The sequence below is a fragment of the Tursiops truncatus genome, chromosome 7, assembly GCF_011762595.2.
Source record: "Tursiops truncatus isolate mTurTru1 chromosome 7, mTurTru1.mat.Y, whole genome shotgun sequence".
NCBI classification, from domain to species: Eukaryota; Metazoa; Chordata; class Mammalia; order Artiodactyla; family Delphinidae; genus Tursiops; species Tursiops truncatus.
Window position 1 is genome coordinate 101,994,258 of NC_047040.1, and position 23,857 is coordinate 102,018,114.

Below are 23,857 nucleotides of genomic sequence, written 5' to 3' on the forward strand. Positions count from 1 at the left end.
AAGTTTTATTTGTAATTACTCATTAAAGAATTTTTGTGATGGCTGCTTTAAAATCCTTATTGAATAATTCCAACATTTGTGTCATCTCAATGATTTTAGGTTTACGTTTCTTACATAAACTATTTAGATTTAGTAGGTAGATTCTGGTTCATTTTGTGGGCTATGGTTCCAATCACAATTTAATTTTCAGAGCCCTGACCATGCTATTCTAGTCTGTTTTGTTCCCTGTGCTATTGGTGTTCTTGCCCCTTGCTTGTGCTGCCTGCAGGGGCAGAGGACACTGCTCTACATTGCCCAGTGCTACTAAGTAGAGGGTGGGAGACCTCAAACCCACAGGGCAGAGACCACTTCCCTGGGCCTCACCAGTAGCTCAGTGCTGGGAATGTGGGGAGAGGGGCTCCCACTTGATTTCCACTAGTGTTACAGTAGGAGAGAAGTACACCTACCAAGCCATATTCTGCCACTTGGTGAGGGGTTGGGAGATGGAAGGCCTGGGAACCCTAAAATTTGTGTGCAACCTTTTTTCTTCACTGAGCTCTTTTATGGAATTGAAATTTTATTTCTCTCTGGAGCCACATTTTCACTGTGAGTCAGACAATAGAGCTGTCAAATTTCTAAAACCTGCTTCCTTAAAATCTCTACCCAGAATAACCATAGTTTACTCCAGGTAAGCTCATTCTTATTCACCTGAAGTTTTTTTTTTTTTTTTTAATTTTCATTCTCTCATCTCAAGCAACTCTTGCTCACTGGTCAACCCCAAACGCGAGTAGATATTTCCTTGACAGTTTATTCTAACCACTAAGAGATGAAATGATCAACATAAGGGTAAAGAATTTATCAGATCCTCTGCTTTGTATAGAGTGAGTTAGACAAAGCTCACAGATTTGAAGTTCCCAGTTTCTAAAATACCTTGCCTCTAGGCCAGGTGATAGCTCTGAATTAAAAAGCATTCTGGGCTTGAACTACTCCCATCATACTACCATGTCTGTTTTTCCTCTCATCATCCTTACTCAAATGCCTTGCACCATGGTTCTACCATGTAATTTGAAAATATCTTTATCTTCCGTGCTGGCCTTCACCTCCACCTCTGACCTCTATGGTACCTGTGTCTCTGAAGCATAATTTATCTTTCTATTCCCATCGCATGCTATGTTTCATCATGTTTGGTTGCTGTCTATGAGATAGTATTCACCATCCACCATCTTCTATTAAATGTGAGGCTTCCTCTGTAAGTTATCCATCTTCACCATCATGACTATATGGACACCTGAGGTCTTAAGTTGCATTCCTGATGCTCTCCCAACACTTCAAAATGTTCCACTCTGTACACGTTCAGCACCCAAACCGCTCATTCATCCATTCATCTAGCCCGTCACCATCTTTCCAGCACACCATGTTGGTGCTGGAACACAGCCTAAGAAACTTCCAGGCCATATGGAGGATACTGAAACATATATACAGCTCAGGTGCTCAGGGCCACAGTGGATAAAAATACAGTGATGTGGGGAAGCAGAGCGAGGTCCTACCCAGCCGAGGGGAGTCTGAGAATCTATCTTGGAGCAGGAAAAGATTTACTGTGCTCCCAAAGGATGAGTACGAATTAGTTATGCAGAAAGAAGGAAGGGAGGTTGGGTATTCAGAGGAGATACTCTGCCTGAAGTCACAAGGGTGTAACTACAGTGGTCTGGCCTGACCATTGGTCAGTGTCAGTGGGGAGGTGAGGTATGGAGGTGTGGCCATAGGAGAGCTGGCTGGAGGGCAGGCTACATGAACCAGCAGGGGGAGCTGTTTGTCCTGAGGGCAGTGAGCTGAAGGGCTGAGGGCAAGGGAGTGACTGGAGCAGGTTGTGTGTTGGAGAACTCACTCAGGCTGCTGTGTGGGCCTAGATTCCAGGGGTGCATGGGGGTGGGGGGAACACCCTGTGCTGGACTGAGCATAACCACGTGTCTTCAAGGAATACGAGGCAACTATTAAAGAGAACAGTTAAATCTCTCTCTACTGAGAAAACTAGAGGGAAGTCCATGGAAAACTTCACTGCAGAAAGCGCATGTGCTATAATTGATATGTACTGTAATATGTAATTATAACATGATGTCATTAGAGTAAAATTAAAAGGAAAAAAAAAACAAGTCTATCTAGGAGGATGTGGGTTTGTAAGTTTCTGAGAGGAAGGGGAGATGGAAGGAAGGCCACAACCCAGAATGTTAACAAAGCTTACCTCAGCGGGTTAGGACCTCAGGGGATTAATTATAAGACTATTAATCCTTGAAATGCTCTCCATATTGTTTGAGGAATTATATTAAGCACGTTTTACCTTTGTAATTAAAAAGAAAACAAAGGCCTGGACGTGATTTCCAGCTCTTGTCTTATAACCTAACAGGTTTTCTCGACTGTTCCAAACCCCACTCATTGTTTGTAAAACAGGAACAATCATCCTCCTCCCAGAATTTTGAAATTGAAATATGCTAGTTCATCAATTTCTCTGATGCACATCTATTGAGTGACCCCTGTGGCAGGTTCCGTGCTGGGGCTTCGACGGGGAGAAAGGCTGACAGGACTGCGCCCTTCCAGCTAAGGATGTGTGCACAGGGGTTTTTTGCCACATAAATGAGGGGCTGACAATGGCACTCCTTGCCTTGTGGCAAGGAGAATCAAGGGGAAGATGATCTGGGGGTCGTGGGCCTTTGTGTCTTTCCCCTCGTGAGACCTCATGGGCAGCCCCCTGCTCATACAGAGGGGATTCGGGCACAGGCTGGGGGCCCCTGCTCTCTGCCCTCTGCAGCAGCAGCTGTCTGCCTGGGTTGTGTTTCAGATCCAAAGCCCAAGAAGAGGAATGGGATAAACTGCTTCACGGTCTTGCTGTTCATCTACCTGATTCTGCTCACCGCAGGTGCTGGGCTGCTGGTGGTGCAAGGTAAAGCACCTGGGTCCTGTCTGGTCCCTCCTGGGGTGACAGTGTGGCCCGGCCCGACACAAGGCACAGGTTCACAGGAGAGCCCTTGGGGCCACTGCTGCCTATCTGCTGGGAGAGAGTTCTCAGTCCCTGGGTGGTCTGCATGGTGGGGGGAGAAGAAGAAAGGGGAGTGTGTGTTGCATGTGTGTGTGTGTGTGTGTGTGTGAGAGAGAGAGAGAGAGAGAGAGAGAGAGAGAGAGAGAGAGAGACAGCAAGAGGGAGGGAGGGAGGTAGAGAGAGAGGGACCACATGTGTGAGGCTGTGTGTGTCTGAAGCAGTGAAAGATGCAGTGATCTCACAAGGATGTGCCTCGTGCCTCTCACATCAAGGATTCCCTGCCTCTGAATGGGAAGTAGCTTTGTTGGTCAGAGTGTTTCATTTGAACGTGATTTGACTTTCAAAGTGCTCCCAATCCAAATGGTGAGGCCATGAAGCAATTCCATCAGCAGAGAGTGAAGTCCCTCAAGAACGCTGTGTGGCCAGTTGTCATAAACACACGTCACACGCTTATGAAAGTTACACATGATTAGGCCAGATCAGCACATTAACGGCCACGTTTTCATGTCCAAGCATGCACAAAGCTCCTAACTGCGTGCAGGTTATTCGTGGGCGCAGTGGTTTTACAGGGTGTAGGTACGTTCTGTGGTCGTGTAACGTCATATCTGAGTGTGGAGCGCACACATGCAAGATACAGACAAAGTTCTGTGTGCTCACTCTAAGTCCGCACGGTACACTAAACACGTGCTTACCTGTTCAGGACGCAGAGTTATGCACATGTGACACAGAATGTCAGGGTTATGCTCAAGTGCCTAGGACTTGAATGAAGTCCCTAAAAGGATGCTGCAGGTGTGGCGGTGGGGTGTCCAGTTCTGAATCTGCAGAAGCGGCTCCAGGCCCTGGAGACGCCCTACAACAATCAGACGCTGGTCCCCGAGCATCTCCTGCAGGCCCAGCTCATCCGCGTCCGCACCAGGCAGGAGCACCTACTACGACTGGTGGACAACTTTACTCGGATCCCAGGTTGGCCCCTCCCCCCTGCGCTGGGACTCCCCAGAGAGGACGGGAAAGGGGGAGCGTCTTGTGGGCAGACCAAGGGATCTTTGGACCTGAATCCCGTTCTCTGGCCTCGTATGAGAGTGTGGAGGCCGAGACAGGGGGTGAAGGCCGTATGGGGAGGGCATGAAGTTACAGGCATCCTGGGTGGCTGCAGACAGCTCTCCAGGAGACAGTGGGTTCAGGGACCTAGGAACCAAGGATGCTGTCCAGACGAGTGTGATCTCCAAGGGCCAAGGTCTGCAGCAACCAGCCAAAGGCCGGGTCTGAGTCGCAGAGCCCTCAGACTGATCCAGAGTGTGCAGGACAGAGCCCAGGGCGATTTCCAGGACCACTCCCAAGCAGCAAACTAATACCGGTCTGTGGCTGGAGAGAGTACCAGTGGGCGCCAAGCCAGGCTGGCCAGTGCCTGGACCTTCGAGGGGAGAGGACAGCGGGCCTGTCCTTATAGAGGAGAGAGCCCTGGCTCCTCCCACCATGTGAGGACATAGCGAGAGGCTGCAGTCTGCAGCCCAGAAGACCTTCCCCAGAACCCAGCCAGGCCGTCCCCTGATCTTGGGCTTCCAGCCTCCGGCAGTGGGAGAAGTGAATTTCTGATGTTTAAGGTCCTCCCACCCCGGTCTGCGGTGTGTTGTTATAGCAACCAGCATGGACCAAGGCCAGACAAGGAGCCCTGTCCCGGCCACCTGAGTCTTTGGGAGGCTGTGGTCCGCAGAGCAGCCCTGGCAAGGGAGAGATCTGACGTAAGTGGCAGCGGTGATGGGTACCATTTATCAGAGCACGGGTGTGCTTTCCGTGCTGGTCTCCACGTGGCGGCCTCAGGACAGCCCTGCATAACTGGTATATGAACCCCATTTCACTGACGAGAGAGCTGATGCCCCAAACAATGAGAGGGTGTGCCCAGGGTCACGCAGCTAAAGTGGCACTGCTGCCGCTCGAACTCAGCCTCCCTCGGGAATCACCATCTGCACGGCTGTGTTTTGCTTGTTGGGCCATGAGCTCCTTGGAGGAAGGAGCTCTGTCTTTTCTTGTGTCCCTTCCACACAGTTTGGCTGGTCCTCGGTGCTCAGTGACACTCGTTAAGTGAATGATGGTGTGAGTGGCATTGCCCCCCCCTTGCTGGTTGGGGCATTGGTGCCTCTGCCCCTTCTCCTCAAGTCTTCCAGGTCCAAAGGGGCCCTCGCCTCCCCCGTCTGCCAGGGCCACCAGCGGAGACGGGGGCCCCGGACGAGATGGAGCCGCAGAAACCTGCTTCTGTCTATAGACCCCATAATCCTTTCTCTCCTCCTTTGTGCAGGCTACGTTCTGAATTCCTTCTCCTTTCCAGGCCCCCCAGGACCCCAAGGTCCACCAGGAATCAAGGGAGAGGCAGGTGAGCAGGGGCTGGGTGTGTGCTCCAGTGTGCACAGAAGGCTGTCTCGGAGCAGCTGCGGGGGTCCGCAGGCACACACGCCATCCCCAGAGTCTGAACACCCGGTGGGGTCTGTATGTGAGGGAGGTCACCTGAAGTGAGACCCTAGATGGGCTGGGTTACTGGGAAGTACCTGCATCCCGGGGAAGACACCTAGGTGTGGCTGGAGGGGTGTGGACACTCCAAGCCCCTCCTTGGTGCTCAGAGTACAAGCCTGTGAGCCTCACCGGGAAGAGTCAAGCTCTTTGGTCCAGACTCCAGAGTCTGACGCATCTGCCTTCACCATAGACTGGCTCTGTGACTTCGGAAGCATTCCCTTACCTTTCTGAGTCTCAGTTTCTTTGTCTGTAAAATGGGGACAAGAGTGCCTCAGAGGGTTACTAGGAGGTTAAAATAACGATTCAAAGCACATGATTGTCTCTCCCTTTTAGGTTGTGGCCTTAACCTGCCCAGCTGCCTTACAAATCGCCACGGCATAGCTGGGTCAGAGAATGTGAGGGCTTGGCTGCCCCCGGGGGTAGGGGGCCTCCATCACTGTTACAGTCCGCTCTGCTCTTCACTTAGACTCTCAAACCTCCAATCCCTGGAGGGGTTGAGGCTGCTGAGCTGTAAAGGTGCAAAGACAAACGTTACTGGAGGAAAAAGCGAAATGAGAGGATTTGCAAGAAAGGGGGAAATAAACAAACCAAGATCCTCTCAGCTTCCAGGTCACTGAGACAGAATGAAAAACCACCAGTTACAGAAGGGAAACTTGATAAAGGGAAACTCATTTTCGAGTAACTAATTTTTTGGAACGACTTTAAGAGAAGGGGGAATCCCAAACAACCTAGTGTTCTAGGTCACCAGCAGGGTTTTTCCAGGGAGGTTTTCAGGGGGAGGACGAGTAGAAGGAGAGTTTAGGGACACACACAGGCACTCAAACACCCACGGGCTCACACACACGTGTGCACACACATTCATGCAACACAATCACACATGCACCAGCATACTCGTGCACGTGCTCACATGTGCACATACACTCACATGCATACATGCCCACACACGCACTCACACGCACTCACCGCCCAGCCGCAAACTCACTCACACACGCTCACTCAACCTTCAGAGCCAGAGTGGGGCAGGGTCACTCAGAGGGTGGTGGGTCACCAGGCATCCCAGGGGCACAGCTGTGGTCCCTTTTGTCCAGGTGAGCAAAGGACAGGAATGGAAAAGCTAAGAGCAAAGTGAGAGGGGGAAGAATTTCCTGCCAGGTACAACGTGTGGCCAGTGGGGACGCAGGCAGTGCTGGGAGCTCAGAGGAGAAGGTGAGGGACCGAAATGGGGCCTGAGGGGGGCCTGGGGAAGGAGGGGAGACCGCTGGCAGTGAGGGCTAAGGGGCTGATTCCAGAAGGAGGACTTTAAGCATCTAGAATCTTCCCTCGATGGCCAGCGCTCTCTCTAGAGTAGTGCTTCTCAAGCTGTGGGTCATGGATAAGAACCATTTGAGGTGCTTGTTTAAAATGCAGGTCTGTGTTTTAGAGATCGTGGAGGGTTCTGACCCTGGACATGGAGGGGACAGGCTCTGAGAAGCACGGCCCGAGCGCTCTGGCTGTGACTGAGCACCTCGTGTGCTCCTGGTCTCTTGGCAAGAGACCACCCTCAGGGTGGCTCTGGGCGCAGCAGGCGAATGAGGCTGTGGAACCAGGAGAATTGGTCGCCATCCCTGCTCACCTGTGTAACTAGACACGTTACTTGGCCTGTTGAGGTTTAACCTCTTCCTTTCAGCAAAGAATGGCAATTACATTAAAATCATAATAATTAAATTATACATGCTTTGCAGGACAGCTATAAGGGTTGGAGATCGTGTGTTCAAACTCTGCTACGTGGTAGGTAGTGTTAGTGATCCTGTAAAGTAGAAAGGGAAGGACTTCAGTTCTAAGATCAGACAGATCTGGGTTCTAATACAGCTCTAGCTGTGTAACCTCTCCGAGCCTCAATGTACTCACCTACAAAAGGGGGATAATAATAGCAACCTTGAATGAGGATTGATTACAACAGGAATATAAGACAAGATTGTGATGCTATACCTGGCATGTAGGAAATATTTACATTAGAAGAAACGGAGGGTGCTTGCCATCGGGAAGAGGGAGCCCTTATAGGGATGTGTCAGCCGTCCTCCAATATTAGAGAGGTTCCTGTGGAAGAGAAAATAGACTTGCTCTCAGTGGTACCCCACAGAAGAATGGAGGCCAACGGGCAAAGGTTTCTGGAGAACCAATTATGCTGAGGTAAGGGAGGAACAAATAGTTAAGACTTGGGCTGCCGCACGATGAAACGGGCAGATGGTGGGTGTGGGGAACAGGGGCTGCAGAATTCTCCTTGGTGGGACTGAAGGGGGATCCTTGCACCAGGCAGGTGGTTGGACAGTTGACCTGTGAGGATGACTCCAAAGGTAGCCCTCCGCATTTCTCTATGGCCCAGACTTTCTCAAGGTGACCCTGCCAGCCCCAGAGAGGGGATGACAGCCAGGCTTTTGCCTGTGGAGTCTGAGCCACACTGCTTCCCATCCACCCATCACTTCCCATCCACCCATCACTCTCACCCACCGCCACGCCCAGACTCAGGCCTGGAAGCAATGTGGCTGGCGAGCGGAAATGATCAGTTTCACTTCTTCAGAAATCAGGACTCTAACCTACCCCTCCTCTTCCCAAATTTCTTTTCCCAAGGTCACCAGATCTCTCTTACCCACTGCTTGCCCAATCCACTGTCAGCGGACGGGGCTAGCGGACCAAGTGGGACCCGCCCCAGCGGCACTGAGGTTTTCTGCTCTTTGCCCCAGCAGATGGGTAAAGCCACATTGATGAGGTTCCAGGGGACACATCTATTTCCCTCACTCCATCTTTAGCTGTGATGACGGGCAGGTTCTGAAGTCAGACGCAGCTGTGATTCCTCAGGCGCCTCCAGACTCTGGTCCTTTCACCGGTACTGCTTTGCTTCCCAAGGTTGTAACTTTTGAGAGAGACACGGAAGTCATAGCAATACAGACTCAGGCCCAGACCAGTCTCAAGAAACCTCATACAGGGAATCCTCTGGCGGTCCAGTGGTTAGGACTCCGTGCTCTCACTGCAGAGGGCCTGCGTTCAGTCCCTGGTCGGGGAACTAAGATCTCGCAAGCCGCGTGGGGCAGCCAAAAAATAAGGAAAAGAAAGAAAGAAACCTCAGAGAGCCACACAATTGCCTTAGCGTGATGGCCCTGGCTGGCCCAGAGCCATAGGGCACCAACAAATTCCTCCAGGGAAATAATTCCTAGCCTTGTTTAAGAAGGACCATTTGTCATGAAGGACCTAGGGGTAAGACAGGAATAGACACAGACCTACTGGAGAACGGACTTGAGGATATGGGGAGGGGGAGCTGTGACAGGGCGAGAGAGAGGCATGGACATATATACACTACCAAACATAAGGTAGATAGCTAGTGGGAAGCAGCCACATAACACAGGGAGATCGGCTCTGTGCTTTGTGACCGCCTGGAGGAGTGGGATAGGGAGGGTGGGAGGGAGGGAGATGCAAGAGGGAGGAGATATGGGAACATATGTATATATATAACTGATTCACTTTGTTATAAAGCAGAAACTAACACACCATTGTAAAGCAATTATACCCCAATAAAGATGTTAAAAAATAAAGAAGAAAGGAGCGCCATTTGGCCCTTCCACTCACGGTGGATGCTCTGAATGACCAAACACTTGTTTGCTGTTTGCACCTCAGTCTGTTGTAAGGGACTTGAATTGTAAACATGTTCTTTATGGCTCTTCTGTCTTCCATCAAGGAATAATTATTCTTCAAGTATCCAAACCGCCTCAGAGAAGCTAATCCTCAAGCCTTGCACCTAATGTCACTCAAACCTTAGACCCAGAGAGTTCTGTATGACAGTTGCTTCTTTCCCTCCACTCCAGACCACTTTGTCTACTTTTCCTAAATCACTAGAGAGGAGGCTGGCCCCCTTCTGAGTCCTCTCCAGCTCTGAAATCTTGAAAATAATGGAGTGGAGCTCTTTAACCAAATTCCATCCCAACAAGCTGGTCCCAGCCCCTGAGGGAGTTGCTTGGGGTGGAACTCTGCTGATGGTGGGACCTGGCTGGCTTCCTAAGCCAGTGGGCCCCGATGAGCAGGCCCTGTGCGGGGAGGCTGGCAGGTTTGGGCAGGGGTTGCTGAGCCCTGCCTAGGGAGGAGCCTCCCTCGATTGATATGCGCTGAGCAGTGGCAGAAAGGAGAGGGAGACACGGAGAACCAGGAGAGGAGAGACTGGGGCGAGCCCGGAATGCTGATGACAGGTGGGAACTCTGAAACCTTGGCCACCAGGAGAGCCAGGCTCTGAACCGCTAGGGGGATAAGTGCTGCTGCAATGTTTTCCTCTCCAGCAGTGCCTCAAAGCTTCTGTTCTCAGCCCTTGGGATCTGATTTCTGGAATATTCAGATTTCAGTTTGGGAAGTTTGAAACAGTAATTCCCCAAATTCACACACTGAAGTAAACCAGGCAGTGCTGCATGAGCCTGGGCTGGGGTCCCTCCTCCAGGGACCAGGTCACTAACCAGGGCCCTGAGAGCCCGGCTTCTGGGACCTTCCGCTGCGCATCCGCCAGGCCAGGTCACCTCATCCATTTTTCGTGAGTTTACGTCTGGCCTCTGGGCAAGGTGGTGCGCTCCTTGCGGGCAGCCATTGTATCTTCCACTTCTGGGCACCAGTAGGAGTTCAAGGAGTCTGAGTTTGGAATTTGGGTGGGACAGGATGTGTCAGAGATGGACGTGGCAGCCGGGTTTGCCCTCCTTCCATGTCTGGCCACAATCCCTTGGTTTTTCAGGAAGAAAGGGAGACATAGGCATGAAAGGAGACATGGGGGTCATGGGACCCCCTGGAGCCCGGGGGCAGAAAGGTGACTCAGGGATGCCCGGTTCCCCAGGTAGGAGTCTGCACAGTCAGGTCTGTGGTCCTGTGGGTATTCCCTTTTTGTCCGGCGGGCTGAGCTAGAGGGGAAAAAAATCCTTAAAAGTCCTTCTGTATTTTAGGAGTGGCTGGAATTCCTGGACTCAAAGGAGATCAAGGTAAGCGTTGTGGGAATCGGCATCATTCCAGCTACCGCCGTCCCTGGGCAGAGTCAAGTTCAGGACCTGACTCTACTGTGTCTTATTTCTTATTTCTGGAGTTTTGTAGAACCTGGCCTGTCCTAAGAGGAACAGAGCAGCTTTGGAAGGCAGGCCTACCTGATATTCTTTTTTAGAGCTTCCTTCCACCCTGCCACCCAGGGGTATGAAGCAGGATGCTCACACCCAGAGTTCCTAGTAAGTCCGTAAACCTCAAATTCTGCAGCAGTGAATGGAAAAAATTAATCAATTGCTGAGACTGTAATTTTCCTCCCACTCATAGGGCTAGTTCAAGGCTCCTAGAGGTTAAGCTGCCCAGGGAACATATGAGGTGTTAAGAGATGCCTGTGCCGCTGCAGAGAAGAGGTGTGTTGAAGGGGCCAACCACTCCCAGCCTTTCATTCATGACTTAACTTTCAGGACAACCCGGAGCCAAGGGTCTTCCAGGCTTTCCAGGAGCTGCGGGATCCCCGGGTGCAAAGGGTGAGCCTGGCAGCGCTGGTCCCACTGGGCCAATAGGTGAGGTCCTGGGTCCCGTGCTGGGCGTGGGGAGTGATGTCTGAAGATCCACCCAGCCCAGACCTTACACCCTCCATGGTATCTGTCGTCCAGGACCATCAGGGAGGCCCGGGAGTCCAGGAGCCGAAGGTGTGAAAGGAAGCAAGGGGGACACAGGTAACAGAGGGCGTGGGTAGGCGGGCAGGTGGAGTTGTGGGTGTCAAGGATGGACAGAGAGGAAGACTACCTCCCAGCAGGTCCACCAGAAGCAGGCAGAGGGTCTCCTGTGTTCTGACCCCTGACGCACCTGGATTAAAAAGGACACTTTCCTCTGCTGGAACCCTTTGAGTCCAAGGCTCTGGGGCTGTTTTTCCCTGCCCAGGGTCCCTGAGGGGCTTTGAATGCCATGACCAAACCTCCACCATCAAAGAGGAGAGCAGGGGACGCCTCGGCCACACTGTCTCCTGGCCTGCATTCCAGGGGTCCTCGTAATGCCCTCTCTCTCCCACTGACCTGCGGTGGGGTCCCAAGGGTCAGGGCTCTGGATTTGGACAACAGCTGTCGAGAAACCCTTCTTGCACATTCTCCCAGGGGGGCTCAGGCTGAGAGGGGTGACCCACGGTTACCCAACTCACAGAGACTAGCTCATAAACCATCCTAGTCAAGGTTATAAACTGTTAACGCCAATTTAGTCTAGGTTATAAACCATCATACCAGTGTGGTCTACTTTATAAAGAACTGTGTGTTTTCTAGTCACTAAGTCCAGGCACCTACGATGCTCTAGAAAGTCTGGTCCACTGTGTTAGGTGCTGGACCCCCCATGATGCCTAAGACCTGGTTCCTGCCTTCAGATGTGCAGGCTGGTGCAGGAGATAGGTAGATGGACTGTTGCCAGATGGTGTCAGGCACACCGTGCTGTGGGTTTTGCATGGAGAAGTGTCACATGCCATTTAGAAAGCCAGGTGCAGGCCAGGAGGTATTGTGGCCAGTGCAGGGTTGTGAGAAAGGGCTGTGTATCTTCCAAGGATGTCTGTGGACAGTCACTGCCAGAGCAGAAGGTCACACTTGAGTTAGACAACCCGGATGCCTTCACCCCAGAACCATGTTAGAGACCTACACCAGGGGCAAGCCCTCTCAGTGTTCATTGAACAAGTGGTCAACGGATTGAGTTTTTAAAACAAATGTGACTTGACCCAAATCCTTCAAGTTCACAGCGGCCCCTGGTGGGGTTAGCAAAAGGTAGGCAGTGCAGGAGTGATGGAAGAGCTCGAGCTGAGTCTTAGAGGATGAGTAGAGCTTAGCCACGTGGGGAGAGGAAGGCAAGTCCAGAGAGAGGGAACCGAGCAGGTGAAGTCTTGGAGGGCGAGGGAGGGCTCTGTAGGCGCGTGTCCCTGGAGTCCAGGTCTAGGATGTGGTAGAGGCTCAGGAGCTCTGGCCAGACAGCTGGGCCATGCCACCTCCTGAGCCTTGGACTCTGGACCTTCGACCTTTGGAGTTTCCTTGATGCTTGTCAGCAGCCCTGGCACAAGCAACTCCTATATCCTGGCCCTTCCAATCCATCCAGCCTCGGAGCTGATTTCCTTTTCACAGATGGTGGGTCAGTGCAGGCAGGGGCTCTGCTACCTGATGCCATATAAATGCCACTTGAAGGCCACCAGCAAGTCTGGCCTTCCAGAAAGGTTCCGTCTGGGTGTGGTGGTCAGGTGACCCCGATTAATTGGCTGCCTCTTCCTGATTTTATACTTCCATCTTCCCTGACTCCAGATCTTAGGGTGCCTGACTCTGAGGCTGTCTTACCACTGAGTTTTCTGCTTGGCTTCATGGAGATGTTGGCTCTTCTCCTTCAGTTATAAACTGGGAGCCCCGCCACCCGACCCCACCACAGCCAGGCTAGTGATTATTGACTAAGCAAGAGTATGGGTGACAAAACATGATCTTACCCGCAAGGGGCACTGCACCCACTCCCCAGGCCCCTGAGCCTGCGTCTCCCACTGAAGGTGGAGAATCTTGCCTGCACTCTGCATCATGGGAGGGTTTGCATAATAAGAGCAGCTTCTGACGTGAGCATTTTCATGACAGCCCAATGGAAAACACACTTCCGTTAGTGCTGTTTCACAGTAAGAGATGCAGCATGGGTTGGAATCCAGGCCCGGCTGATGCAAAGCTTGGGGCCTCATCCATTATACTCTGTCATGCTGCCTTCCTCTGCGGGCAGCCTGAGCCCTCCCCCACCCCCATCAGGGCACTCCGCTGAGTGGCACCTTCTCCCTGTACCCAAGTCCTGGAAGGATCGGAGCAGAAGCTGCAGCAGCTTCTTCCGCTCTTAGAAGGAAACATGGAGCTCTCAGGCCCTGTTATGGCTCTTTGTTATTCACCTAAGATCCCACAGACACTCTTGGCCAACTGTCTGGGAATCACTTTAACTCCATTATAGAGTCCCTGCATATCTGGTGAGCACCTTTATGGGAACCTCCATCAATCAGGCCTAGTGGGAAATACCAACCAGGCAGATTCTAAGGGTTATTCCTGAATTCCAGCTACCCAGGTAAACATGGTGAATTACATTTTCAATTTGGGGCGTGTGATGATTACAACAAATTCCAAATTGCCTATGTGTCCCGCTCAAACCCAAACATTTGTCTTGATCGAGTAGCTGATGGTCTACATAGACATCTCAGGAGGGAATTCCCTTAGGACCATAAACTGGCCAGCCGTAGCCAGGGCTGTATTTCCTCCTGAAGTCATAGGTTAATGAACTTTTGGAAAGGTCAGATTCTGCAGTGGGAGAAGGAAGGTGGTGAGTGGGAGCCAGACCATCTCCTTGCGGAAGACAATGCTTACTTGTCAATGTCAGGATGTTGGTATTCCCCAAACTAGAGGTACTGAGGTGTTGGTTCAGTTTTGATCATATCAAGCCAGTTTTTCAAACAGATGTATTTCCCATTTTGTAAATAAAATCATTAATCTCACAGGAGACTGTCTAGCAGTATGGCATGAAAACAGAGAAATTCTGGTGGGTTGGCTTAAACTAGGTAACAGCTAGATCTCGTTATTGTGCATTAATTACCAAAAGTAAGAGGTCTGTTTAGTACTGATGACGCCTCCAAGCCAGGCACTGTGTTTGGGCCTTTCCTCCCGTGACCTTCGTTCATCCACACAGCTGAGTTTCATCATCCCTACCTCACAACCGAGGAAGCAAAGGTAAAACCTTTCCTCAGGGTCTCGCAGTTAATATGCACTGAGTCCAGGAGTTAATCCCAAAGTTTGATTCCAAAACTGTGCTTTTCTAAATTTTGTTGTGTAGAATAACATAGAGTAGAGGACTCAGAGAAATCAGAATTGCCCGCACCTCTCACCCTACAGTAGATGGGTAAATCCTAGCTCAGTCACCAAATCTTCTTGCTGCACACTCCAACCCATTCTGGTGGAACGTTTCCCCACGTTCACACCCCTTGAGAAAGATTAAAGATAAAGATGGCGAAGAGGAGACTCCTTCCATTCTGTTGGGAAGATAGACTGCATAGTTTATTTAAGCAGGACATTATCACCGAGAAGAACTTTCTGTAATGGTAGTTTCCTTCACTGTTCATAAAACAAGGTTTTATCAAACCCCGAAAACTTAGTTTTTTCTCACCTTTGATCTTTCAAACGATTGCAGAATCATTTGACTTTGGGGAAAAAAAATTGCAAAAAATCCACAGCAAAACAAACTTTAGCTCTAAATCCTTTGGCCATTTTGAAAAGGAAAATTTGTTTGGAAATAAGGAAGGGCTCACTTCAACTTGTGATCGCGGCATTTCTCTTTCTACCACCTAACCTCATGAAATGAAGTTAGACACAGCCAAAACACTGAAGCTCCAAAATACCAATCTGATCAAAATTTCTGCATCTCAACAATCTTCATGTCTAACATATAACAAGAATCTGAATTTTCTATGTCCTTTTATGTTTCTCTTGAGGCAAAGCCAAAGTGCAAAGAACTTGAAATCTAGTTCCTCATCTGTCTTTTAAGACGCGTTTTACTTTAAAGATAAGTAACAAAGAATAACCCATAATAGCAATTAAGCCCTATATCATGAATATAATTTCTCAGTTGATTTCATTCCCCATGTCTAAGTATTGACTTAGTCCAAGAATTTATTAAATTCTACCAACTTGTATTACTAAATTGTCACTTAGAGTTTTCCTCGTTTTCCTCTAAGTTTCTTAGAGACATCTGAAGAAGTCTACATGCGTCCCAAATTTGGGTCCCCTACCTACCATCTTACTTCTTGTCATACAGCTCAATGTGTTAGGTATTAAATTAACCCAAAATTTGCCAGGCTGCACTTAGCCTGTAAGTTGGGATGGTATTTAAGGAAGTTTCCTAACGTACTGGAAGTTTCTACATTAAATCAGAGTGAGGAGGCCTGTGCATCAGTTTGGACTTGCCAACTAGCTAGGTGATGATGGGTTGGTACATGACTTCCAGAGCCTTGGTTTCCTCCTCTGTGGAGTGTGGGGAGAGTTCTAGAATAATACCCAGGTCCCTGCCAATCTGCCAGCACTCTGGGTTTGAAACAGGCAATTTTCCCTTCAAGCAGGGACCTTCTAAGATTTTAGGCAGAGCACCAGCTGAACACAAAACAGTAGGAAGGCCTGTGCTTTCTAACTAAACTATTTTCTTGGGGGAAAATTGTTTCTATAAATAAGCAGCTTGCAAATAAATATTTTGAGCCCTTTCAGCGTGATGAGTCTGTGACACCCAGGGAATCCCAGCTTGCTTGTGGTTAAGAGGACAAACTCAGCATTCATTCCCTTCCAGTGAAGGTTTACAACATGAACTTCTAAATTCTATTTTTCAGCCATTTCTCCTTCTCCCTGATCCAATCAGGATGCCGCCTTGATGTATAGTGAAGTCATTACTGGTCCCTGGATCCATGCATAGCCACTCAGCGAGCACCTCTCAAGAGTCCAGTCCTGGAGAGAAATCACACCCCCAAAAATCACACAAAACTCAATTCCAGTTTCCTTGCCTTGAAGAGGGGAGTTTTTTTTGTTTTTTTTGTTTTTTTTGCGTTATGTGGGCCTCTCACTGTCGTGGCCTCTCTCGTTGCGGAGCACAGGCTCCGGATGTGCTGGCTCAGCGGCCATGGCTTATGGGCCTAGCCGCTCCGCGGCATGTGGGGTCTTCCCGGACAGGGGCACGAACCCGTGTCCCCTGCATCGGCAGGTGGACTCCCAACCACTGTGCCACCAGGGAAGCCTGAAGAGGGGAGTTTTGAAGACATAAACCTACACCTATTGTACACATCTCAGAGGGCATTTTATCAAGGGCCAGTGGGTTACGAGAGCGCTCAGACAGGGGAGGGGCCGTGAGTTCCTCAGAGATAGGAAGGCTGCTTGGAGGACGCGGGCTGTCAGCTGTTCCCTGAAGATTGAGTGAGATGTGTTTAGGGCAGTGGTTACTCAAACCATGGTCCCTGACCAGCAGCATCAGAAAGACCCAGAAACCTGTTAAAAATGCAGCGTCTCAGATTCCCAGCCCAGATGCAGTGAATCAGGAACCCCGGGGCGGGGTGGGGGGGGGCTTAGCACGTTGTTTTTAACAAACCCTGTGCTGGCAATTCTGACGCTCACTCTAGTTTGACGACTTATTTAGGAGTAAGAGATGGCCTAAGGCCACTGGGAGTCTTTGGAACGAGGTGGAGAGCCCACGTGAAACTCCAGGAAGTAGTGAGCTGGCATGCTGGTGGCACACAGGCAGCCACAGTGCCCAGTGGGAGGCCAACCCTGGGTCCTAACCCCAGCGACACCACTCCCTCCCTGCGTGACGTGGGATAAATCACCTAGCATCTCTGAGAGTGGACTTCCTCCTCTGTAAAGAGGGAAATGGCACGACCTCGCTGGGAAGCTGAGAGATGCATGTGAAGCTCCTGGCATGGTGCCTAGTCCAGTGCAGGCAGCAGCAGAGGTTGAGGCCCCAAGAGGTGGGGGGCTGGGAGGGAGGGTGTGAGAAACGAGGTGGAAGGGTCAGGCCTTGGGGACCATGGTCCTAGTGAGCAGGGGCTCCCCTGGGGCTCCTGTCTGTAGAGGACATTTGTTGTTCGGTGCTCTGGAGACTTCTTCGGTGGCGGAGAGGCAATAAGGGGAGATCACAGTGCCAGGTGTCCCTCAACCTTGGGTCTAGGGACAGGCTCTTAAGGTAGAGATCTGTGCAATATGGGACCCTTTAGGATGTGACAGAGAGGGTCAAGAGTCTAGATATGAACCATTTTTCTATTTAATAACCAAAGACATGTTTCTGAATGTGGTTTCTCCTCCCTCATCTTGACACCTGCAATTCAGGTGCAGGTAAGCAGAGAGGACACATCTACTGCCCGTGCTGGGCCACCTGAGGTCAACAGCAAACATCGGGTGGGGGGGGCTTGCTGGGCAGCAAGCCTGGAGCTCCTGCGGGGGCTTCAGCCCCAGTGTCCCAGGCGCTGTCCACTGGAGGAGAGACAGACACTTGCGGACATGGCCCCGGGGTCCTCATGGTACCGCTTGTCAGACACGAGGTTTAGTACGTGACACAGACAACTTCATTTCAGTCTGACAACCAGCCAGAGGCTCAGAGGAGAAAGGTGAGGCTAAGGGAGAGGGAGCCTGGCTCAAGGTCACGGAGGCAGACGCAAGCCCAGGCTCTCTGACTCTGGCCCCTGTGCTGCCTTGGGAGGAAGTGCGTCAGCCACGGGCGAGACCAGAGAAGGCTTCAGAGAAAGCAACATCTAGCATCTTAGCAGCTTTCACAGCCTTGATCCCATTCCCCAGGGGACCAAAGCAGTGAGGCTTTCCAAACCGAGAGACTGGAGTGGGCACAGCTGGCACGGGGTGAGCTGGGGCCTGTCTGCCAGGGCCAACCTCGAAGGTCCCTCCAGCTTTTAGAAGATGCTCTCTGACCCCATTCTGGTCCTCAACTCAAACATGAGGGGCAGAACTAGTTGCCTTCTCAGATCTTTCCAGGGCTTCCCGCCTCCCTTGGTGCCCAGGCTTGCAGCAGCAGCTCCTGGCTCCTCGGCCCTCGGGCTCTCCTCCCCAGGCAGCGCCCGGCCTCAGACGAGCCCTCTGAAAGGCTGCCAGGAGCCAGGACTGCTTGCTCATTATTCCAAGGAGGGATCCTGAAGAGGCCCACCAGGCCCCTCGCCTGCCCTCCACTGACCAGCACACAGTAGGTGCTCAGGAAAGCCAGGAACTGAAGTGGAAGGCAGGAACATCCTCCAGGCAATTGGCAATGAGGGTAACCGAGTTCCTTGTGGTCTCTAGTGATCATCAAACGGGTGGGTTCTTGGTTAAGACTGAGCTGGTGTGGTGGGAAGGATACCAGTCAAGAGCATGGTGGGAGTGCATTCCCACTGTTACCCTCTAGTAACTGTTACTTCATGGTCAATAATGAGCTTTAGTTTCCCCAAGTTTGTGTAACTGTCTTGGAGAGTCCTGTTTCTCTGAGAGACCCTGGAGTTGCTAAACCAATAAATTATTATCCCACAATAAATTATGACCCAGCATGGTGCTGGGGATGGTGGGTCTTCCATGTAATTTAGTGAATAAAGAGATGAATGGGAGGAAGGAAGAAGGATGTTTAGCTACACTGGGGGCCACAATGAAATAAACCAATAAACGCTATGAAATATCTGAGGGTGAGGGCCCCCCCCAAAGCTCCTAGTGGCCACTGAGTCTCCTCCACAGTCTTTTAGAAATAAAAATAACTTTATTTTCAAAATATCTCTAACTCTTTTTCAATAAAATGCAACAGAAAGGAATGGGATTGAATTTAGACACCAAGTCAGGTTATTTCTGGACAAGGAAGGCCAGCCACTGAGTCTGGGGTCTGTCCATCTAACCTAGACTCTCATCAAATACATTTCTATTTCACCCCAACACACGTCCCCATTTATCTGCAGTCTGTCTACATTTATGCTCTGCTAAAGAGGCTTTAAACAATCGTGGAGAACCAATGTGCCTTTCCTTCTGCATTAATCAGACAGAAGGTAGAGGTTGTCTAAGATTAAAAGAGTCTAATATCTACGTTTTATTATCTTCTCCCCTTTTTTGTATTTTGATCTTAGGACTTCAAGGACAGAAAGGAACAAAAGGAGAATCAGGAGTCCCAGGTAAAGTGCCGGCTTCATTTTCATTTCTCACAGTGATGACTGGAAGGGCTTGTGCTCCAAGGGTGGGTCTTGTCGACCCTGAAATCACGGCGGTAACCTCAGTAACCTTTCCCCAGAGTGTCTCTGCCTGCAGGGCTCTATCGCTCCAGCCTCAGACTCTTTGGGTGACAAACCTGGGGAAGGGGTGTAGAGATGGGCGGGGGCAGAGGGGGTGGAGGGTAAAGAAAGCCAGGACAACTGCCCCTGGTGGTGGCTTCAGGCGGCGCAGCCGCAGGGGAGCTGGGTGACCTTCCTCTCCAGTTGCCAGGTTGGTTGCATGGCCTCTATCTGCCTGTCCACATCTGCTTCGGTCCATCTCCCTCTACCCTTTGGCCCCCAAGGTGCCCCCCTCTTCCTGTTGCTTCTCACGGGGCTATCATCAAGGTCCTCGTGGGCCCCCGCCTTAGCTAGTAGCTGGTTACTGCGCCCTGCCCACGGCATTTCTAGTCTTCTCGCCAGCCCTACCCTGAGAAGCCAAAGCGACACTCCCCAGACACATTTCCTGAGCAGTCTTTCTTCCACCTGAGCTGGATATTCTATCCCTATTCTAACTTACTGAAGGGGAAATTGAATGCTAGAAATGTTCTAGCAAATTCTCCTAGAATGGCTAGAACGTCCACACAATTATGCCATCCAATGAGGAACAACAGCCTTGGAATACTGTCCGCGATTTTCACCCGCTCGTCCTCAACCAGAGTTTACACAGGAGTCGGGGGATCAGGGCAGTGCCCTGCCCACCCAGGCTGAACATTCAAACAGCCCATTGATGGGGGCAGGGGGGAACCTGGTGGTTTAGGACAACTCAGGCACTAAACACCAAGGCCCTTGGTCCCCCTTGGAAAGCAGAGCAGAGCATCTGATGGAGGTGGTCTCTCTCCTCCGCAGGCCCTGCAGGCATGAAGGGAGAGATGGGAAGCCCAGGCCTGGTCGGCCTCAAGGGGGCACCTGGACCAGACGGCCGAAAGGGAGAGCCCGGAGCGAAAGGTAAGGCCTCGGTTTCTGATGTGAGGGTTCTAAGGAGAGGCCTGTCATAAGGTGCTGGGAGTTTTCAGAACCAGAAGGGTAGAGGTTTAGTGGCTCTGTGGCCAAGTCCTGCACTGGGATCGCCCTCAGCGCTGAGCTTACAGAGGAGAATAAGGCACGGCCGGGCACTCCGAGTGGCAGGCCGGTGACCATGCACTGGCATCACGCCCAGTCAGGCCCTGGACCACACAGTCGCCATGACTGATGGCAGGAGAGACTTCTAACTCCATGTCTCTTGAATGTTCCTCTCTAATAGAGCTTAAATCCTTCCTGCTGTGGCTCAGGCCCATTTCTTCTCCTTTTTTTTTTTTTCTTGCGGTACACGGGCCTCTCACTGTGTGGCCTCTCCCGTTGCGGAGCACAGGCTCCGGACGCGCAGGCTCAGCGGCCACGGCTCACGGGCCCAGCCACTCCGCGGCATGTGGGATCTTCCCGGACTGGGGTACGAACCCGCGTCCCCTGCATCGGCAGGCGGACTCTCAACCACTGCGCTGTCAGGGAAGCCCCAGGCCCATTTCTTCTTGCTCACCCATGGGATCCCACGGCACATCCAGTCCCCATGATGCCAGGTGGCTGGCAAAGCTGAAGGAGGGAGTCTGACCCTCACCCCTCCACCCTCCTGCCCGCCCCTCCTCCCCACTGCTGGCAAAGGAGGGCAAGGGGGTCCTGGCTTGGTTTCCTTCGAACTGTGTGGTTTTTCTCCTCATGATAGGATCTTCTGGGACGAAAGGAGCAAAGGGAGAAAAAGGTCAAAAAGGTAATTGCTATTTCTGTTCTCTTTAATGTGTGTTTCAGAGGTTACTCTGTACTTGAAAATTGTAGATGTGCTAGGGGGAGAGGCCTTGGTTGTCAGAGAGATTCCTCATTTGGGGGGAAAGCCAAGGGCTTGTCCCTTGAATAAGCCTGCCCGTGGCACAGAGCCACAGATAACACCTTCCTCCCTCCCTCCCACCTTTCTTCCCCCTTTTTTATCGACAACACAAGGCTAAACATGGTGGGATGGATTTGCAAGGCCAGCTGCAGAGGGACCTGTCCCCATGGCCTTGTACCTGCAGGCCCAGGTGCACAGAGCCGCTGGTTGTGCTGGTGCCAGCATGTGGGATCTTCCCAGCTGCGGTGGCAGCCAAGCAGGAGGCTTCTTTGCCCTAACTATAGGACTTCCAGAAATGAAACGGCAGAGCCTACATTCACACAAAGCCCTGGGCTGCTTCCCTCACCTCTCCCGTGTGTGTTTTGTCATCCAGGCGAATCCATGGTATCCGTCCGGATTGCTGGCTCTAGGAACCGAGGCCGGGCTGAAATTTACTATAATGGAGCCTGGGGGACAATTTGCGATGATGACTGGGACAATTCAGATGCCACCGTCTTCTGCCGCATGCTGGGTTTCTCTTCGGGAACTGCCGTTTTCAACGTGGAAGCTGGTAAGTGAATCGATCCTCAACCAGGAGCCTCTTTCCTTGAGGTGCTGATGTGGGCTTTCTCTCCCTGGTAGGGTGTTGGCAACCATTGGTTGCAAGTGACTCAGCTTGGTTGCGTTAAAAGAAAAGGATTGGTTCAAGCAACTGAAAAGTTCTGCAGTCCAGGACCCCAGCTTACATCCTTCAGACTTGGCAGCCCCAGGAGAAAGAAGGCTGTCTTCCCCAAAGGGACAGCAAAGGCTTGTTTGAGTTGCTGTCTGTCCAGCCCTAAAGCCAGAATGCCATGTGTCGGAGGGTGTTTGTGAGGGACACTCTCTGGACAGCTGAGGGGCTGGAGCTGGGAGAACAGAGAAGGATGCAGGGCAGGCAGTACAGTGGTCATCCCAGCTCTCTGGAACCTGAAGGTCTAGGTGGCCCAAGCTTGATCATCTTCAAGGAGAAGGTGTGAAGGGAAGAGAAAACGAATCAGAGCAGGGACCTCCTAAAATCAGTTTTGGAAAGATGTCCTCGGGTGCTAGAGACTCAGCTACGTCTTGCAGCAAAATGTTTAGACTTTCAACAGAAGAGTTAAGCCCCAGGCCTGAGACCATTTCTGAGCTGATCTGACAGGGACACTAGGCCCATTTCTCCTGCCTCCACCCCAAAATGTTCTCTCCCCTTACCCCTCCCCCCAACCCCACCAAAATGCATACCTACTTTTCAATCTGAGTCCAGTTGGATTACAAAACTCCTTTAAAATACACATTCTCCTCAAACAGATTAAGCCTCTATAGATGGTCACACTGTAGTGTCAATTACGGAAATCAAATCATCCGGTAATTCCTCTGAGCTCCTGATCTGAAATCAGTTATATCAGAAGGAAGGCGGTTTGAGGAAGGTGTGAGTGATTTAGAACACGTGAATAGCCTGTTTACAAAGGCATTTAAGGAAGAGACAAACCCTAGAGATCCTAGGAGGAGCTTTCAGATCATGCTTGGGTTACATATTAAATACTCGGATGAGACTTTTGTCAAAAGGTAGAAAGAACAGAGGCAGAGCCATCGTAAGAGAGCAGACGAGCCATCAGCACGGTGGGCCTGGGCACATGTGGGAGAAATTGGCAGTCTAGCTCCCCGTGGAAGACCCTGAGGACAGACAGGCTATGCTGCTTGGACCCTAATCCCATGCTCCTCTCCCTCCTTGCTTTTGCTGTGTCCAGGCACTGGGACCATCTGGCTGGACAACGTTGCGTGTCAAGGGTCGGAATCGAGCCTGTGGAGCTGCAGCAAGAACAGCTGGGGCTCTCACAACTGCAACCACAGTGAGGATGCGGGTGTGGACTGCAGATGACCCCACAGGCCATTCACTGCTCTGCCCCCAGGGCGTCCACAGCCAAGACACTCAGCCCACGAAGGGAGGCCGTGCTCTCTGAGGGGCTTCCTGGGGTGGCTGACAGCCTCTGAAGTGGGCTTGCTAATAAAGCTCAAAGCGCTACCTGGCACCGCCCTGCGCCGTGGCTGGAATCACTAGCTCGTCCCTCCTGCCCACTCCCTGCACACAGCCTTTCACTGAGTCCTAACGTTCCCTGCACCCCCATTCCCACGCACGGGGACAGTGGAGTCTCAGCTCAGAGCCGGGGAGGCTGAGGGTACGGGGGGGGGAGGGCTGAAATGCAATGCCGAAAGCGAGGCTCACCTGTAGACAGAAGTAGTCATGACCAGCCTTTCAATCAATCCGACGTAGCATCTCTGCACAGCAGCGGGCTCTCCCTCCAGCACTGGAGCTGCTCGGCAGCAAACGAAGAGGCCGCGCGTAGCTGACACCGGGTTGCATGGAAAATAGGAAATGTACGATTAAGCATGAAAATTTGTTCTCATTAGGATGTGAGCTCCATAAATGCAGTAAATATTTATGGAATGAACGACTGAATTAAACCAAGAAGGTAGAGCAGCTCACCCTCTCTGGGAAATTTGGCCTCCCTCTCCCTTTGCAGTCTTCCCCTGGGATACATATTCTCTGAGCGCAATCACATGCTCTCGCCCTCTCCCTCCAGGTGCTGTAAATGGCTCAGGTAAATGTGAAATCTGGGAGAGTGGGGTGCATGGGAAACGGCTCTGAGGCATCACTGTTCACACTTGACCTGTAAGGAGCTCAGCCTCAGGGCGTTAGGAGACCTGCCCAGGGACACTTGTAAATGGTGGGACCGAGGAGGCGCGGCGGAAGGGCTGGGAG

At 51.4% G+C, this 23,857-nt stretch overlaps 1 protein-coding gene across 1 annotated transcript; it reads left to right on the plus strand.

The window, feature by feature from the left end:
- The first annotated feature begins 1,026 nt into the window (after nucleotides 1-1,026).
- MARCO (macrophage receptor with collagenous structure) lies at nucleotides 1,027-23,119 on the plus strand. Its single transcript, XM_033860355.1, has 13 exons — nucleotides 1,027-1,099; nucleotides 2,813-2,914; nucleotides 3,821-3,973; nucleotides 5,334-5,378; nucleotides 10,257-10,355; nucleotides 10,462-10,497; nucleotides 10,957-11,055; nucleotides 11,149-11,211; nucleotides 19,122-19,166; nucleotides 20,091-20,189; nucleotides 20,941-20,985; nucleotides 21,473-21,649; nucleotides 22,845-23,119. The coding sequence occupies exons 1-13, from the start codon at nucleotides 1,027-1,029 to the stop codon at nucleotides 22,973-22,975; spliced, it is 1,167 nt and encodes a 388-aa protein (XP_033716246.1). The 3' UTR covers nucleotides 22,976-23,119.
- Nucleotides 23,120-23,857: the final 738 nt, after the last annotated feature.

Coding starts and splice junctions, on each gene's coding strand:
- MARCO (XM_033860355.1), top strand. CDS start 1,027: ATGGTTCTACCATGTAATTTGAAAATATCTTTATCTTCCGTGCTGGCC. Junction 1,100..2,812: donor CTCCACCTCTGACCTCTATG/GTACCTGTGTCT, acceptor GTTGTGTTTCAG/ATCCAAAGCCCAAGAAGAGG. Junction 10,356..10,461: donor AGGGATGCCCGGTTCCCCAG/GTAGGAGTCTGC, acceptor TCTGTATTTTAG/GAGTGGCTGGAATTCCTGGA.